This window comes from Bidens hawaiensis, unplaced genomic scaffold (assembly GCF_021521415.1).
Source record: "Bidens hawaiensis isolate Kalapana, Puna unplaced genomic scaffold, B.hawaiensis_p1.1 tig00082695_1, whole genome shotgun sequence".
Lineage (NCBI taxonomy): Eukaryota > Viridiplantae > Streptophyta > Magnoliopsida > Asterales > Asteraceae > Bidens > Bidens hawaiensis.
In genome coordinates this window covers 1-17,423 of record NW_027503903.1, presented here as the reverse complement: position 1 = coordinate 17,423, position 17,423 = coordinate 1, and the positions used below count along the sequence as shown (strand labels likewise).

Below are 17,423 nucleotides of genomic sequence, written 5' to 3'. Positions count from 1 at the left end.
TACCATATGTTAATTAATTAATTTGTGAATCTCTTAAAATCAAGGTGTCTTCAATTGCCCTTATTTGATGATGTATTATATATAGTATATATATATAGATATAGATATAGATATAGAAGAAACAATTTCTATATTAATACACCCAAAATAAATTTTCATTGAAAAAAAAAACATATTTATTGATATTCTTATTATATTATTCTTGTTCATGTTAGGCTTCTCTTCCCTAGTTCCCCAAATCACCATTCACCCAGTCTACGAATCATCACACTCAAAACAAACATTAATTCTCTGAAGAAATAAATAAACCACCCAATTATTCAATCAATTTTGTAATTATTCTGTCTTTCAAGACGAAGAACAAGTCCACTCTGTACAACAACGGCATTCACCCTTTATTTTTTAATAATAATATTATTATTATCTCAATTCAATTCAATTACAACTGATCAAATATTAATAACAACAGCTCACACCCACAAACCCAATTCTTCAATTTCTTAATTAATGCCCACTAATTTTAATGGCGGTTTCGCCGATCTGGTCGCCGGAGATTTGATTATCCGATGAGTTTTCCGGCGTTTGTTCAATTCGTTTCATGGAGTTCAAGATTTGTTCTTTTGATTTTGTTATTATTAATTCCAGATGCATTGGTTTCTTTAGAAGGAAACTGTGGACTGAGCTACTGATTATTCAGGTCAATTTACATCTTTTTATTTAGTTAATAATTTCATATATTAATCATAAAAATTGAAACTTTTTTCAGTTTCTTGAATTCAATTATTCAATCATGTATATGTGTTAATTTGGGTTTCTGGGGTTATAATGTTTCACTTAATTTGACATAATATCAACATCAAACAATAGGAATATGTGTAGAACAAGATTAGGGTTCAAAGCTTAATTTAGTAAAGATTTATAAATATTATAACTAAATGTCACATCATAAATTATAGGTGTCAATTTCATATCTTGATGAAAACATGACTAATTTTCAGTAATTAGTAAATGGCGTAATTATGATTTATGATACTCTTGCTTTACAGGTGCTTTTAGTGTTGGTATTGTTCGATACCAGTCACGCGAAATTTGGGGATAGGCCACGAAGACCGGAAAACGGTGGTGAAATTATTCAGTCGCATTCGTGCATTCATGATCAAATAATTGAACAAAGGCGGAAAAGGCCGGGAAACAAAGTGTTTTCGGTTACGCCACAGGTTTATCATAGCTCGGGTGGTCTTCACCGAAGGGGAAGAGAGTTGTTACAAACTTCAAAATCAAGTTTTTTGAATAATGCGAAGTTGCCCATAAGAATTTATTTGAATTATGACGCTGTCGGTCATTCAACCGATAGAGATTGTAGGAATGTTGGAGATATAGTTAAGGTGAGCTTAGCATAATAATAATAATCTGATTGTAGCGTGTTAAATTAGAATCTTGATTAAGATTTTTTTTTTTTCATTTTGACAGCTAGGTGAGCCTCTGGGAGGTTTTGATTCGGGTGGGCCCACATGTAATCCGCACAACGATCCTCCAATATTTGGTGACTGTTGGTATAACTGCACGTTGGATGATATAACTGGGGATGACAAAAGGCATCGGCTTCACAAGGTTTTTATTAAACTTTTGATGATAAATTTTGTATTTTGATATTTTTTTAATATATTGTGGTGAACAGGCTTTAGGGCAGACGGCTGAATGGTTTAAACGAGCTCTGGCGGTTGAACGCGTGAGAGGAAACCTAAGGTTAAGTGGTTACTCTGCTTGTGGACAAGATGGTGGTGTTCAGCTTCCACGTGAATACGTTGAAGGTAACTTGTTACTCTATTTATTGACTTTTTTCAGTCTGATCATTGACTTTTGTTTCTTTGTGTTTTTCCAGAGGGCGTTGCAAATGCGGATTTGGTTCTTTTGGTGACTACGAGGCCCACAACGGGTAATACGCTGGCGTGGGCCGTAGCATGTGAACGTGATCAATGGGGTCGTGCAATTGCTGGTATTTAGTTATTTTATTTCCTTAAGTGTTTCAAAGATGGATGAACGTATTGGTAATCTGTTACTTGTTTGTTTAAAGGACACGTGAATGTTGCGCCACGTCACTTGACAGCGGAAGCAGAAACGCTACTTTCGGCTACCCTTATACATGAAGTGAGTATCTTTGCTATTTATTTAATATTTGACACGGATATTGAAAATATTTGAGCATTTTAAAATGTTTTATAGGTTATTCATGTTCTTGGATTTGACCCTCACGCCTTCACGCATTTTAGAGATGAGAGAAAACGACGACGTAGTCAGGTTGGTCATCATGTTATTGATGCAACAATGTAAAAAATTAAGAAACTTTATCGCACTATGATGCGTTAAGTTTTAACCATTATTAATGTTTTTTTGTTTATATAGGTCACTAAAGAAACCATGGATGAAAAACTTGGGAGGGTGGTGACTCGTGTAGTTCTTCCACGCGTTATCATGCATTCACGCCATCATTACGGGGTACGTATTATATTACCTTGATTTTATTTAAACAACATTCTTTAAGTACGAGTATTTTAAACATAAAAATACATAATATTCGAAAACTTCATGTTAGGCATTTTCCGAGAATTTCACGGGTCTAGAATTAGAAGACGGTGGAGGGCGTGGGACATCAGGTTCATTAAACTATCCATTTCATTAAAAGGAAAATTTTAACAAAAAGAAATTTAGGTTCATGAGATAATTCCATAATTGTATAATATGCATCAGGATCTCACTGGGAGAAGAGACTGTTAATGAATGAAATAATGACGGGTTCGGTTGATACACGATCTGTAATTTCAAAAATGACACTAGCTTTATTAGAAGATAGTGGTTGGTATGAAGCTAATTACAGCATGGCAGACCGTCTTGATTGGGGTCTAAATCAAGGTACTGAATTTGTGACCAACCGTTGCAATTTATGGAAAGGTGCGTATCATTGCAATACCACACAGTTTTCAGGGTGTACATATAATCGGGAGGCCGAGGGTTATTGTCCAATTGTAAATTATAGTGGAGACCTTCCTCAGTGGGCCCGTTATTTCCCTCAGGCTAACAAAGGTATAATCGTGTCATGTTATTAAATGAATGATATGGTTTAATCCTAAAAGTTGACTTTCTGATTCTTGGTCAACGCAGGCGGACAGTCGACATTGGCTGATTATTGCACCTATTTTGTAGCTTATTCTGATGGTTCATGTGTCGACACCAACAGTGCACGAATGCCCGACAGAATGTTAGGTGAAGTGCGTGGGAGTAACTCAAGGTAGAAACTGAAATTTAATATGAAGTTTGATAAAATAAAACTTAACGGTGGTAACTTTTAATTATAATTTCTATAGGTGTATGGCCTCGTCATTAGTACGTAACGGGTTTGTTAGAGGTTCTATGGCCCAAGGAAACGGGTGTTACCAACATAGGTGCGTCAACATGACTCTACAGGTTGCTGTTGATGGCATTTGGAAAGCTTGCCCGGAAGTTGGTGGGCCCGTTCAATTTCCCGGGTTTAACGGTAATTTGTGGAAAATGTTATTGAAGTTCTACAGTTTTCATTCTGTTCTTAAGCTTGTGTAAATGGTTTGCAAAACAGGCGAGCTGATTTGCCCACCGTATCATGAACTTTGTGGCGTGAACCCGGTTCTCATATCCAATCAGTGCGCCAACTCATGCAATTTGAACGGGGATTGTATTGATGGAAAGTGTGTTTGCTTTCTTGGGTTTGATGGCCATGATTGTAGCAAACGTAAGATCTTTTTGCGGTTTTGTACGTTATATATTCAGTATAATATCATTAAAGTTTCTTGACGGGTTTAATATTTTCAGGGTCGTGCCCTAGCAACTGTAATGGACATGGAAAGTGCCTAAGGAACGGTGTTTGTGAATGTAAAAACGGGTTCACTGGGATTGACTGCTCAGCTGGTGAGTTAGTGTTTAGACTTTAGCCTTGCAATCTCTTTTTTTTTCAAAATACCTAATTTAGCAACTACTTTTGGACGGTTTTTGCAGCGGTTTGTGATGAACAATGCAGCCTTCATGGTGGAGTGTGTGATAACGGGGTGTGTGAATTTAGGTGCTCTGACTACGCGGGGTATACTTGTCGAAACAGTTCATTGGTTCTTAATAACCTTTCAATTTGCAAAGATGTGTTAATTGATGACGGTAACGGGCAACATTGTGCACCAAGTGAATCAAGCATCTTGAGGCAGGTGGAGGATGTTGTGGTGATGCCTAATTATCACCGGTTGTACCCGAACGGTGCTAGAAAGATTCTTAATATGTTTATAGGCCGAAACTGTGATAAAGCAGCCAGACGACTCGCATGTTGGGTAAGATTTATATTTCCATACTGGTTTCATTATTTTTATGCTTGTAAATCTGCATATAATTATATAACTCGTGTGCAATGAAACAGATATCGATACAAAAGTGTGAGAAAGATGGTAATAACAGATTAAGAGTATGTCATTCAGCATGCCAAGCGTATAATATTGCCTGCGGTGCATCACTAGATTGCTCGGATCAAACACTTTTTAGCGATACCGGTCTATGCACAGGTTCAGGTGACATGGAGTCATGGTTTTGAAGCTTCTTAACTGTAAATTATAGAACAGCTTTTTTTCCTTGAGTATAAGTTTTCATGGTGTAATCTTGTTTGTTGTAAAGGATAAGCCATGCAATTTGTTGAAGAAAATAACCCAAAAAAGAAAGAAATTTAGTGGAGTTTAAAATTTTAAACTTGCTTGTTATCTGACTTCTAACCCATCAATTCATCATTAATCTCAGTGATTTTGTAATCAAAATTTGGTAATTAAGTTTTTCAAATCCCAGCTGGACAGAATGTAATCAAGTAATCCGACCCGGAACAAGTGAACGTACTCGATGCATCATCATACGCATAGCTGTAGGCACTCGGGCACGCTGCTTTGAACATAACCGAGAACTGTGTCGGTGCACACGTGGCTGGCATTGAATGATCCCCGGTGCAGCAGAACTCCGGCGCGTTAAAAGCATCACATGCACTTTTACAAGCCACCACCGCGCCACCACCATCAACCACCCTCAGCTCCGCCAGACAGTTAATGTTTAGGTCTGCAATACACCCTGCGTACTGGCAGTCGCCATTCCCACCCGTCGGCTTTATGCCAATGCCGACATTGTACCCGTCCACAAGGCTAACATCATAAAAGTCCTTATCACTGTTACTGTTGCTATTGCCGCCAGCGATTGTGAACTCCGCTAGCGAAACTGGTGGGTCGCCACCGCCGTTGCACTTAAGAGTACTGCCACAATCCCCGGTCATGCACTTACCGTTTCCATATTCGTCAAACGTGCATCCGGTTCGGGCCCAGAACCGACCAGACCAGCCTGGCATGGCAATAAACTGAACAGAGGCACCAGGGGATAATGAGAATCCGCCCTCACCTAATACAGGACCGGAGTTTCCACTGAGCGTTCCCGGCCAAACTGTATAGCTACAGCTGTTTTGTAACGTAAACACCGTAGCTGAAACCTTACCTCCTGCAGATCACGATTTAATTACATCACACACATATATATATAGCGGTGGGATCCGGCAGAAATAAAATAAATAAACCTACTAAATGAATAAATAAATAAAGAATAGAGTAATTAAAGTACAAAAAATGAAGTACTCTAGTTTAAAAACTGTATAATGTTAGAATGAATAATTACTATGTTATTTGTACGCTTCTCACATTAAAAGTTGTTCTTATTTGATGCAAACACTACATACATAAAGATATCTCATGGCAATATGTTAAAATCATTACCGGAAATACAGTAAATGACAGTAGAATCGTTAACCACACACATAATTAACGAATCTATGAATTAAATAACTGCAATGACGTTAAAAGACCAAATTACGAGGAAGAGAATCAGTTGATATCATAAATTGAAGCGATAATTGCAGTATATATAGATATGATAAACGATTAGAATGTGCAATGTAGCAGAAATACGGAGTTGAAGGCGATTTATATCAATCAGGTAATGTTAAGTTAATAGTTATGATGGAACAAACAAACAGACAAGACAGTTGCATTATTACATTACATTCTAATGAACAACAGAAATTGAAACATGTGACACCTGAGATGAAGAAGAAGAAGAAGAAGAAGAAGAAGATAGCGAACAGAAGAAGAGAAAAACAGGCACGCCTGATAATCTCCATCGGAGAAGAAGAAGAAGAAGAAGCACGCAAATGTTGTGTAGAGAGAGAGAGAGGAGGTTGTTTTGTTTACTCGAACCAAGTATCCTCAACAGGGATATTTAAATCATATTCGAAAATTAATTTCTTTCTTGTTGACCTGCTTTTGTTTCAACCCAACTTTCATGAAAACATTTTTCAACCCTATTTCTATTAATATAATCAATCAATTAGAAACTTAAGGGTTTAAACAGCTCAAGGCACCTGCTAGTAGGATTGTTTAAAAAGCTCGAATAAAACTTGATTTGAAACATCCTGAGCTGAGTTGCATCTCCGCTCCTCCTCCCCCCTCCGGCCAAACGGTCACAACCACCACCACCCTCCGGCCTCTCTCAGGCCAACACCCCCGTACACAACCACCAAAATTCTCTCAGGTGAGTGACAGTTGCATCTCCGTACACAAACACCAAACGGTCAAAACCTCTCTCAGGCCAACACCCCCGTACCACCACCAAACGGTCACAACCACCACCACCCTCCGGCCTCTCTCAGGCCAACACCCCCGTACAGGCCGCCACTCCTCCTCCGGCCATTCTCTGGCCAACACCTCACGTTTCTATCTCCGGCCAATTTTGGGTAGCCCGACAAAATTTTCACAGAATATTCCACCCACACCGGCCACTGACATTACGGAATACACCAAAACCTCATCGTGTTCTTCAACCTCTGTTTTAACAAACCCCGAACCCAGATCCGGTGGTAGTGAGAGTTTTCCGGTGAGTGACAGTTGCATCTCCGGCGGCTTCCAGTTGGTCTAGTGGACTGCTTGCTTAGTTACGCGGGTTTACAGATCCGGCATCTTCTCCGGCTGGAAAATCCGGCTTGCGGCAACCCCACAGATTACCCCAGATTATTGCTTTCTTCCCTTACCTTCCGTTGTGTTGTTATTATTATTATTATTTTCAGTATTATTATTATTACTATTATTACAACCCACTATTATTAGTACTATTATTATTATTATTATTATTACTACTACCTATTAATTATTATTATTATTATTATTATTATTATTATTATTATTATTATTATTATTATTATCGAGTGCCCTATTGCTTGCATTTGTGTGATTAGTTGCAACCACAGAGCGTAGGAACCATGACTATTACTTGAGACCATGTCCTGAAACGAGGGGTGTAGGAAAGAGTAAAGATAGGGAACGTATATTGCGTTTGGCTTCTTGGAATGTAGGAACATTAAATGGTAAGTTGCTAGAATTGGTAGATGTGCTTAAAAGGCGTAGGGTTCAGATAGCATGCCTCCAGGAGACTAAGTAGAAAGGACATAGAGGGGCTGAGTGTAATGGGTATAAGTTGTGGTACTCGGGGTCTGATGGAGCTAGGAATGGAGTGGGGTTTCTAGTGGCTAAGGAAATACACACTAGTGTGGTGGAGGTGATAAGACATAATGACAGGATTATGGTGTTGAAATTAGTACTAGGAGATGAAGTAGTGGCAGTAGTCTCCGCCTACGCGCCTCATGTAGGCCTAGGGGATCAGGAAAAGAGAGAATTTTGGGATTGCCTAGACGCAGTGGTAAGGGGCTTACGCGCCTCATGTAGGCCTAACGATGGTTTTCAAACCGTACATGGGGGTTTCGGTTTTGGTGATAGGAATGAGACCGGAACAGATCTTCTAGAGTTTGCAAGGGCACATGACCTAAGTATTATAAATTCTTATTTTAGGAAACAAGATTCTCATTTAATCACTTTTAGCAGTGGCGGACGCGACACGCAAATTGACTACCTTTTGATGAGGCAAGGAGACCGACGTTGGTGGAAGGACTACAAAGTCATTCCTGGGGAGGCAGTTGTGACTCAACATCGACTACTAGTGACTGATATAGCCTTCAGAAATAAGCTGACTGTTCGAGAGAAGAAAGGTACACCGAGAATTCGATGGGGAAAATTGAAGGACGAAAATCTCCTACTGTTTAAGGATAAAATCATACTGCATACGCGGGCTCGACTAAATGGGGACTCAACTCATATATGGGAAGCTATGGAGACAAAGATCATCCAAGTAGCAAAGGAGACTCTCGGGGTCACAACAGGAAAGACAAGTGGGCATAAAGAGTCTTGGTGGTGGAATGACGCAGTGCAAGACAAGATAAGGGACAAACAAGGATGTTTTAGGGAGCTAATGAGGTGCACCAATGAGGAGGAGCGAGTGGAATTGAGGGACAACTACAAAACGGCCAAGATAGAGGCGAAGAAGGCAGTGGCGGAAGCAAAGAAGGCGGCCTTTAAACGGATGTATGAAAGTCTAGAAACAAAAGAGGGGGAACATGCTATGTTTAAGATTGCCAAAGCCAGGGAGCGTAGAAGGCAAGATCTAGGACCGGTGAGGTTCATAAATGATACAGATGGGCATGTACTGGTCAAGGAGCAGGACATCAAGCTAAGATGGCAAACCTACTTCCACAATCTTTTTAACAATGGGAGAGCTTACCAAGAAGAACATGACAACACAAACTTTCAACGACAACAATCGAATAACTGCTACTGCCGACGGATCACACGAGAGGAGGTGAAGGATGCACTTAGGAGGATGGGAAGGTCTAAGGCGGTTGGTCCAGACAACATACCCATCGAGGTGTGGAAGTGTCTGGGGGAGGAAGGAGTCATGTGGTTAACTACTCTGTTCAATAGTATTCTCAAATCAGGTAAGATGCCAGACCAGTGGAGGAGCAGCGTTGTAGTTCCTATCTATAAGAACAAAGGAGACGCCCAATGTTGTGGTAACTACCGAGGAATCAAACTACTAAGTCATACTATGAAGCTATGGGAAAGAGTGATTGAGGTTAGACTTAGATGAGAAACTCAGGTTACGGTCAACCAATTTGGCTTCATGCCGGGGCGTTCCACCACAGAGGCAATACACCTTATAAGAAGATTAATGGAAAAGTATAGGGAGAAGAAGCGTGATCTACATATGGTGTTTATTGACCTAGAAAAGGCCTACGACAGTGTGCCATGACAGGTGCTCTGGGAGTGCTTGGAGGGTAGAAGAGTGCCAAGGAAATACATAGAGATAATTATGGATATATATACCATGAGTGAAACAAGTGTCTGTGTGTCAGTGGGGGATACTGATTTCTTTCCTGTAGAGGTAGGTCTTCACCAGGGGTCAGCGTTGAGCCCGTTTCTTTTTGCAGTAGCCTTGGATGAGTTGTCAAAGTCGATTCAGGGGACTCTCCCGTGGTGCATGATGTTCGCAGACGATATTGTGTTACTTGCTGAGAAAAAACAAGATCTAAACATGAGGCTTGAGGAGTGGCGAACAGCCTTAGAGACAAAAGGTTTAAAGATTAGCCGATCTAAAACGGAGTACCTCCACTGTGATTTTGGTGGGATAAACGACAATGAAGACGCACAGATCACAATTGAAGGGCAGGTGGTTCCGCAGGTAACGAAGTTCAAGTATTTAGGATCATTTGTACAGAGCGATGGGGAATTAGACAGTGATGTGACCCACCGAGTTCAGGTAGGATGGTGTAGATGGAAAGCAGCCACAGGTATATTGTGCGACAAGAGTTTCCCGACTAAACTAAAGGGAAAATTCTATAGGGTGGCAGTTAGACCTGCAATGCTATATGGAACAGATTGTTGGGCCATCAAGAAGGCACAAGTGCGAAAGATGGAGGTAGCAGAAATGAGAATGCTACGTTGGATGTGTGGGCACACAAGGCTAGACCGAATAAGAAACGTTGTGTTTCGCGAGAGATTAGGGGTGGCGAACATAGCAGACAAGATAAGAGAGTGGAGACTGAGATGGTTTGGACATGTAAAGAGAAGACAGACGACGAATCCTGTTAGATCCGTAGAAAACATTACTATAGAGGGGAGGAGGGGTAGAGGACGACCGAAATTGACTTGGGATGAGAGGATTAGGCATGATTTGATAAACCTAAACCTCTCCGAGGACATGGTTGAGGATAGGAATTCGTGGAGAAGTAGAATTAAAGTTAAGGATCTTTAGAGAGAATTGAATACCTTAGGGCTTAGACTTTACTTATTTAGGTCACATACCATAATGGTATTTCCCTTATTATTATTATTATTATTATTATTATTAGCTTTTATATAGCTGTTAAACTGTGAACTTATTATTAATATTATTATAATTAGTAGTAGTTTTTATATAACTGTTAAACTTTGATTTCCTTTATTTTGCTTCATACACATGTACTTAGAGCCGAGGGTCTCTCTGGAAGCCACCTCTTTATTCCTTTGGATAGAGGTACGGTGTGCCTACATCCTACCCTCCCCAGACCCTACTTATAGCTTTGTTGTCGGTGGAATTTCACTGGGCATGATTGATTGATTGATATTGAGCTGAGTTGGCTCATTTTTGTAACCGAGTCAAAATCGACCTAGGCTCGGCTCGATCTCAATCTCGTTTAACTTCAAAATCGAGCTAGAGCCTTAGCTGAGTTGCTTTGTTTAACTTCGAGCCCGAGCTCGAAATCACCCTGGCTCGACTCGTGAACAGCCCTACCTGCTAGAAGCTAGAATAAAGATGAGCTTAAACTAACATAGTTTTAATAAATGAGCTCGTGCTCGGACTTCCTCGTGAGGCTATCGTGTATGCAGATTTGTAAGGAATGTTATGAATCAAGAAGTGTTTTGGATTGATTTCATGTTTGTTTGTGATCTAGCTAAACAAGCGTGAAAAATGTAAATATGAAAATGAAGGTGTCACATAAAAACATGTGTAAATAAATGTATTCTTAAAATTTATTCTTGTTTATTCTAAGTAACATATCATATCATATCATACAAAGACATTTTATAAAAAAATTAAAGAATAGAACTTCTTGTGTAATCATTTTATTTATCAAATTAAAAAAATCATTATTATTTATAGTAGAGATGGGTGGGAAATCAAAATCTAGACTTCAAAGAAGTCGACATGAAACACGCATTATTGTATATGAGAGAGACGGGAAAATCAACTTTTAGTTGACACGAAACACGCATTATTGTATATGAGAGAGACGGGAAAATCAACTTTTAGTTGACATACAAAGCTAACCCGGGTCCCGTTATTTTTATTTGATTGATATATAAGACTCTCACTAAATATTCCTTTGGTGACAATAGACACTCTTAGAAAACAATTCCAACTAGTGATTATTGTATTTTGATAATTAGAGCCTTAGATAGATCAAACAGACACATTCACACCCCCTAAATTAGAACTCTTTGAATCATATTAAGAACAATACATAATTCACCATGTCATCTTTGTTTTCTCTATTATTACATAATAAGTTATAAAAAAATCCCAAGATATGTATATAGAGCAGAAAGAAATTATTGAATTGTAACTTTATGAGTTTATGTCCATCCATCACAGTTTACAATTACAAAAAAGAAAAAAAAAATGTACATTTACCACTTATACAAGAACTTATTCTTTAGCAAACCAAAAATCATCTTAAAACAGTTTCCTAGCAGCAGATAACAAAACTCTACCTGCTTCCCCTAACAAGATTTCTTACCAGGTAAGAACAACCCCTTCACATACTCATGAATCGGCGACGGCCAGAAATTAAAAGCCTTAGCACACGCAAGATATGCACACGACAATACAATGTACACTTTGAACCAAACCGATGAGAAAAACGCAAGATATGCGAATACAGAAGTAATAGCTATTACTATTATGCAATTTACCAGACATTTAACTGTTGAAAGCTCGCCTTCGGTTCCTTCGTTAGGAAAATAACCTTGAGCTATGAAGTCCGAAAGCAGTTGATCTTTTAATTCGAATGTTTTTAGCAACCAAGTGTTGCACTCGGTTTCTGAAACCGGGATTTCTTCTAGAGATATTCGTCTTACATGAACATGCACTTCTGAAGGCTCCACACCAAAAACATTGTCCATGAATGTCGGGCATCGGTTCTTGTACGCGATTGTCACATCGTACACTGAAATAAGCAAAAATGAATTATATGTATTAGAGTAAATTACACTTTTTTGTCGTTAAACTAAGTAAATAACAAAAAATTAATGTTTACATTTTGTCACGTTTACGTCATTTCCACTAACACGCGTTATTTTTTTCTGTTAAGTCTTTGCACATGATGGCATTTTCGTCATTCTATTTTATGCACATGAAATAGCGTTAAAATTTTCTATTACATCTTTGCACATGATGGCATTTTCGTCTATGCACCCGAAATATTATTTCTAGTTAATGCTGAAAGCCAGATACTAACCTGCATCAAGAGAACCCCTTAATATTTCAACACAAGCATGAAAGCCTCTTGTTTTGGGCAGTAGCACATTTTTTAAAATCGGTAATCCATTTTCAGCAGCATATTGTTGGCTTTTTATGCACTTTTGTTCTCTGCATATAAAAACCAAACAAGTTATAAAATGAGTTAAAACAATTTATAAAAATATAAAAGTTGAGAAATTACGTGAAATCAGTTCCTTCGGGAAAAACAGCAAGCCATAACGGGTCTGACGGGTTGGTAAAAATCGAGAGCCTTTTTCTCATTATAACTTCATCAACTTCCCATTTTCTTTCCACTGAAATAAACTCGAAAATATGAAATCCCCAACCGAATATTGGTAGTTTCATCAAGCTGCTTTTGAGGACATACTTGATGCATCCTAAAGAACCTTTTCTGAGTGCAAGATCCCAAAGATACATCCAATCGACTTCGGTTCTGTGATTAGCAATAAGCAAAACACGTTCCTTTTCGGGAACCGTTTCTCCAGAAAAGACCACTTTGGTTTTATTAATCTTCTCGAATAAAAACGGCCATAAAGCTAACCACATACCAAAAAGAAAATATGAAGCTTTTCTGCTGTAATGTATGCTAAAAAACCGAAGAAAAACTGCAGCAACCGGACTGAAATAAACCATAAACATGAAAGCAGTTGACAGGTAAACCACTAAACATGCCAGACCCCTTAAGAGTCTTAACGGGGTCAAAGGATAGTGTTTTAATCCATTGTTTGTGTCTGAGTTTAGGGTCTGGCAATCTTCCATCTTTACTGAGTTAACCGCGTGTAAAATCTCCCACTCGTTGCACTTGCAGCTTTGATTGTATAATGATCTTTAGCGTATAAAATGGTTTATATGTTCAGCAAACATCATGGTGACGTTAAACTCATGGGGCGTATGCATCGACTGAATACTGGAGCTTATTTCTGCCATGACAAAAGATATAACAAGTCTCGGTCACGCATAATGATTATTCATTAAATAAAAACTTTAAAGACAAGAAAAAGAAAAAAGAAATCAGCAAAAGAATTAATATCCAAGAAAGCACCAATCCTTAAATTGTTTGTACCATACATATGGGGTCCTCAATAGATGCATATGCCCATTATTTGCAACCACAAAAATAGTTGAGGCTAATTACTAAGGTCCAAGAACATGTAACAAGCCAATTAATGTAAGACACGTGGCAGCGTTACACAGCTATATAGTACTAATGCACATTCATTTGCAGCACCACAAATTAGACCACCAAAAAAGCCTAATTGTTTGGTTGTCAATTGCAGTATTTAGGTATCGTAACTTATGGTCCCAATATGCTCAAATCTATCTATACTTACAAATACACATACACTAAATTCTCAAGAAAATTATAAAATATGACCAAGGGTGGGATCCGGTACAAATGAAACCTACCAAACGTACATACGTACAAATAATTATTTATAGTAATTATTAGACCTTCCACATCATCACCATTTCCATAGCCACGCGATATTACGCAGGCGCCAAACCTGCCTTCCTTCTCTCGCTATCCCCATAACGCCCAAGAGAGCTCAAATAGGTGGGGTCCACCCCTTTTCAGCCAAGCATTTTTTTTGTTTTGTTTTTTTTTTCAATATCTAGTTACCACAACGCCCTTGTTAGTTAAAGGGTTGGTTAGCTAAAGCCCACTGCCTACGTGGCAGTGACGTTACGCGTTAAGTAACCACAACACACGCGTTAAGTAACCAAACCACAACACATAGTCTTATTACTCCACAGTTTAGAACTAGAATAATTACAGTCATTGCCATAATAAATTAATAATTACTTTAGTTACGTGTACGCTTCTCACGCTAAGAGCGGTTTTATTTAATCCTTAACACAACCAAGATGGATAGGGTTGACTTTTAAAGAACTCATCTCACAGATGTAATTCCATCTAACAATCACAAATAATATTATAATCAACTCAACACATCATTTATTTCACTACAACAACTAGCAGAATTAAACACATCCTTAAATAATATTAGATCTATAAAATCAAACTGCAATTGTATGAAAAAGTTTTTAAAACATCAAGAATTTAGTATAAATTAACCCTAAACTATAACATGTTACAAATTAGGAACAATAATAATAACATAAACGATTATTGAATGCGGAATTGAAAATTAGATCTGAAATTGTAAAGTAAAGAATTGGTAGAACAATAATAATAATAATAGGAAGAGAGATGAATTATAATTATGCGTACCGAAATGAATAGACGGTAGAGATGATGATAATAGATGAAAATGTTATTATATGGGAATGACGGATGAAGCGTAATTTGTTGAATCGAGAGGCAAAGCCAAATCTTGCTCTGTTTTGTGTGAGGGAGACACAGACAATACAACAGTTCTGGTGAAGACTCAAATCGTATAATAAGACAGCTGGTAAACTTACACTTGTTATCCTTTGGGTTTTTGGTTTTGAACTTTTGTACCTTTGTTTTATGGATTCGATTGATATATATAGGGGTGTACACGAATTGAACCGGATTGGACGAGAGTTTGTCTGTGTCCGTCCGTTAAGCTTTTGACGGACAAACGGACAGTTCACGAACACTTTACCGAACAAAAATTCATGTCCGTGTCCGTCCATTTAGAAAGTGAGTTTATCTGTGTTCATCTGTGTGCGTCCGTTAATATTGTAAACGAACGTTAACGGACAATAATGGACATTAATGGACAAATGAACATGTGAATATTAATGGACAACATACACTAATGGACACTAATGCACAAACATAAACGGTTACATATTAAGGGGAATGTTAACGTACAAATGAAATTAACATCTAAACGTGAGAATCAAGTAGAGTAATTATATAATTACATCATAGAGTAATTATGAGTAGTTATCCTAATTACAATTAGGATAACTACTCATAATTACTCTATGATGTAATTATATAATTACTCTACTTGATTCTCACGTTTAGCACATTAATTTCATTTGTATTTGATCTCAACCCTACATATTAATTCCAAACATAAATCCAAACAAATTCACCTACAAATTTGGAATTACACCATATAATATCCAAATATACTTAATACTTAATATATTAACAAAAAGTGGATCATTATAAGAGATATCAGACATATCTAGCAATACAAAAGTGTGATTAATAACACTAGAAATTCCATAATTAAATTACAATACTGGATAGATCTAAACACTTACAATACCTGACGGGCGTTACCGGAAGGACATTACAGGACGAACGTGACCGGATGTTCACGAACACTATCGAACGGACTTGGCCCTTGTCCATGTTCGTCCGTTAAGCTTACCAAATGAAATTTTTTTTGTTCGTATCCGGTTCGTTTATTAAATGGACGAACATAAACAAACTTCTTGCTGAATGGATGACCGGACGTTCGGTTCGCTTACAGCCCTAGATATATGCACTTTCAAATTAATGTAACTCTTTATAATAGAGTGTGTTAAGTTAGCAGTTAAAACCGATAGTGGTTATTGGGTTACCTTAGCAATAACTTATATTCGTGGGAAAGTCCATCATCGGCAACTCTTTTAGAACGTGTTATTGTTTATGATTGACTTGTGAGTAGTAACTCAGTTGTTGTTGATAGTCAAGTTACTATTGATTCATAATGTTGTTGATCGTAGTTGCTGCTAGCCTGTTACTCGTACTTGCTATTAGCCTAGTTACCACATGTCGATCTACTTGTTGCTGATCATGGTTACTGTTGCAACCAATTACCACTTATCGCCATCTACCATTGATGATCGGCTACCGTTGCGATAAGTTCTAATGCAACCTACCATAAATCATACAAAGGCAAAACAACTTCCATTGGCCTTTAAACAAGCAGTAGCGGAACTTTTTTCACTATAGGTGTCAGGCATTTTCCGAACAATGAGAACTCCACCACGGGCTCTACCCCTTGAACCCCTCATGGGATGTTGCTCCAGGACCCTCACCAAGGGCCCGCAACCCCTTGAACCTTTGGGTTTGTTGGTGGCTGGACTCATTAGTCTCGACTCTCGAGCAAGTACTTACTACACACCTTCTAACTTTTATCGACGTATATTACAATTTCATTATGGTATTAGATATATCTAATCATAATAAATTGATACTAATGACCCTTAAAACACCAACAATAAATTATGTTTGAGTGACATGCTCACACATCAATAAATGCACATTATATTGTACACGATGAAACTTAGATCCTTGGGTGAGACACCTTTATTAATATCTTGATATCATTGGACTACTTAAGCCCTTTAATAGCAACAACAAATAGGTTGCAACAAACTTAGTGAATGGATTAAACACATATTTGTTATGTTACCTCTACTATTATGATCAAAGAGATTCATTTTAACTACGTTGAGGTCTAACTTGATTGTTACACAACTTTCTTTTTCACTTAATTGAACTTCATCAACATTAATATTTATAATGTTTGTAAATATTATCTTAAAAGCAATAATATCTTTCAAAAAGACTAAAACTAAATACATAAGAGTTTATAAGTATATAAACACACATATTTAGTTTGTTCTTCACTACGTTTAAGAGCTTAGCTCCAACTATGTTTGACAGCCCCAAACGAATAATTCGGAAAGGACCAAAACTGGAACTTATATAATAAAATGAGTAAAACCACATTTTAAGAAAATACTTTAGGGACTATTTTGTAAATTAGCATATCGGCTTCCAAGGTGGATAGAACAAACAAACCACGACCAGTACTAAATAAATCTATTTTTCGGTTCGAATCAGAAAAAGGAAAATAAATATGATCTGTCTTGAGTTATCATCATGTGTAGTTGTGTACTTGTCTTACACGATAAGACTTGCCACTTGGAGGACTTTTCTTCACGAGACCGCAATTATTTCAACTTTCAACCAGTAACCATCATGCTTT

The 17,423-nt window shown here is 37.8% G+C and overlaps 2 protein-coding genes and 1 pseudogene across 2 annotated transcripts; 1 reads left to right on the top strand and 2 right to left on the bottom strand.

The window, feature by feature from the left end:
- Nucleotides 1–428: 428 nt before the first annotated feature.
- LOC143607456 (uncharacterized) lies at nt 429–4,674 on the top strand. Its single transcript, XM_077082899.1, has 16 exons — nt 429–697; nt 1,047–1,385; nt 1,471–1,611; nt 1,679–1,811; nt 1,883–1,996; nt 2,075–2,148; nt 2,224–2,298; nt 2,404–2,496; nt 2,594–2,654; nt 2,749–3,081; nt 3,160–3,286; nt 3,363–3,532; nt 3,611–3,763; nt 3,844–3,939; nt 4,027–4,346; nt 4,433–4,674. The coding sequence occupies exons 1-16, from the start codon at nt 599–601 to the stop codon at nt 4,601–4,603; spliced, it is 2,499 nt and encodes an 832-aa protein (XP_076939014.1). The 5' UTR covers nt 429–598; the 3' UTR covers nt 4,604–4,674.
- Nucleotides 4,675–4,694: 20 nt separating this feature from the next.
- LOC143607457 (pathogenesis-related protein 5 pseudogene) lies at nt 4,695–5,505 on the bottom strand (annotated as a pseudogene).
- Nucleotides 5,506–11,551: 6,046 nt separating this feature from the next.
- Nucleotides 11,552–14,866, bottom strand: LOC143607458 (putative 1-acyl-sn-glycerol-3-phosphate acyltransferase 5). The gene is made up of 4 exons (XM_077082901.1): nt 14,732–14,866; nt 12,680–13,418; nt 12,476–12,606; nt 11,552–12,184 (listed from the first exon to the last, which is right to left on the bottom strand). The coding sequence occupies exons 2-4, from the start codon at nt 13,255–13,257 to the stop codon at nt 11,739–11,741; spliced, it is 1,155 nt and encodes a 384-aa protein (XP_076939016.1). The 5' UTR covers nt 13,258–13,418; nt 14,732–14,866; the 3' UTR covers nt 11,552–11,738.
- Nucleotides 14,867–17,423: the final 2,557 nt, after the last annotated feature.

Bases quoted from the DNA above. Each gene is read 5' to 3' on its own strand.
- LOC143607456 (XM_077082899.1), top strand. From the start codon at position 599: ATGGAGTTCAAGATTTGTTCTTTTGATTTTGTTATTATTAATTCCAGA. The intron at 1,386-1,470 runs GTGAGCTTAGCA...TCATTTTGACAG, and splicing joins ATGTTGGAGATATAGTTAAG to CTAGGTGAGCCTCTGGGAGG. The intron at 2,655-2,748 runs GTTCATTAAACT...AATATGCATCAG, and splicing joins TGGAGGGCGTGGGACATCAG to GATCTCACTGGGAGAAGAGA.
- LOC143607458 (XM_077082901.1), bottom strand. From the start codon at position 13,257: ATGGAAGATTGCCAGACCCTAAACTCAGACACAAACAATGGATTAAAA. The intron at 12,607-12,679 runs GTAATTTCTCAA...TTTTATATGCAG, and splicing joins CCCGAAGGAACTGATTTCAC to AGAACAAAAGTGCATAAAAA. The intron at 12,185-12,475 runs GTTAGTATCTGG...TGCTTATTTCAG, and splicing joins AAGGGGTTCTCTTGATGCAG to TGTACGATGTGACAATCGCG.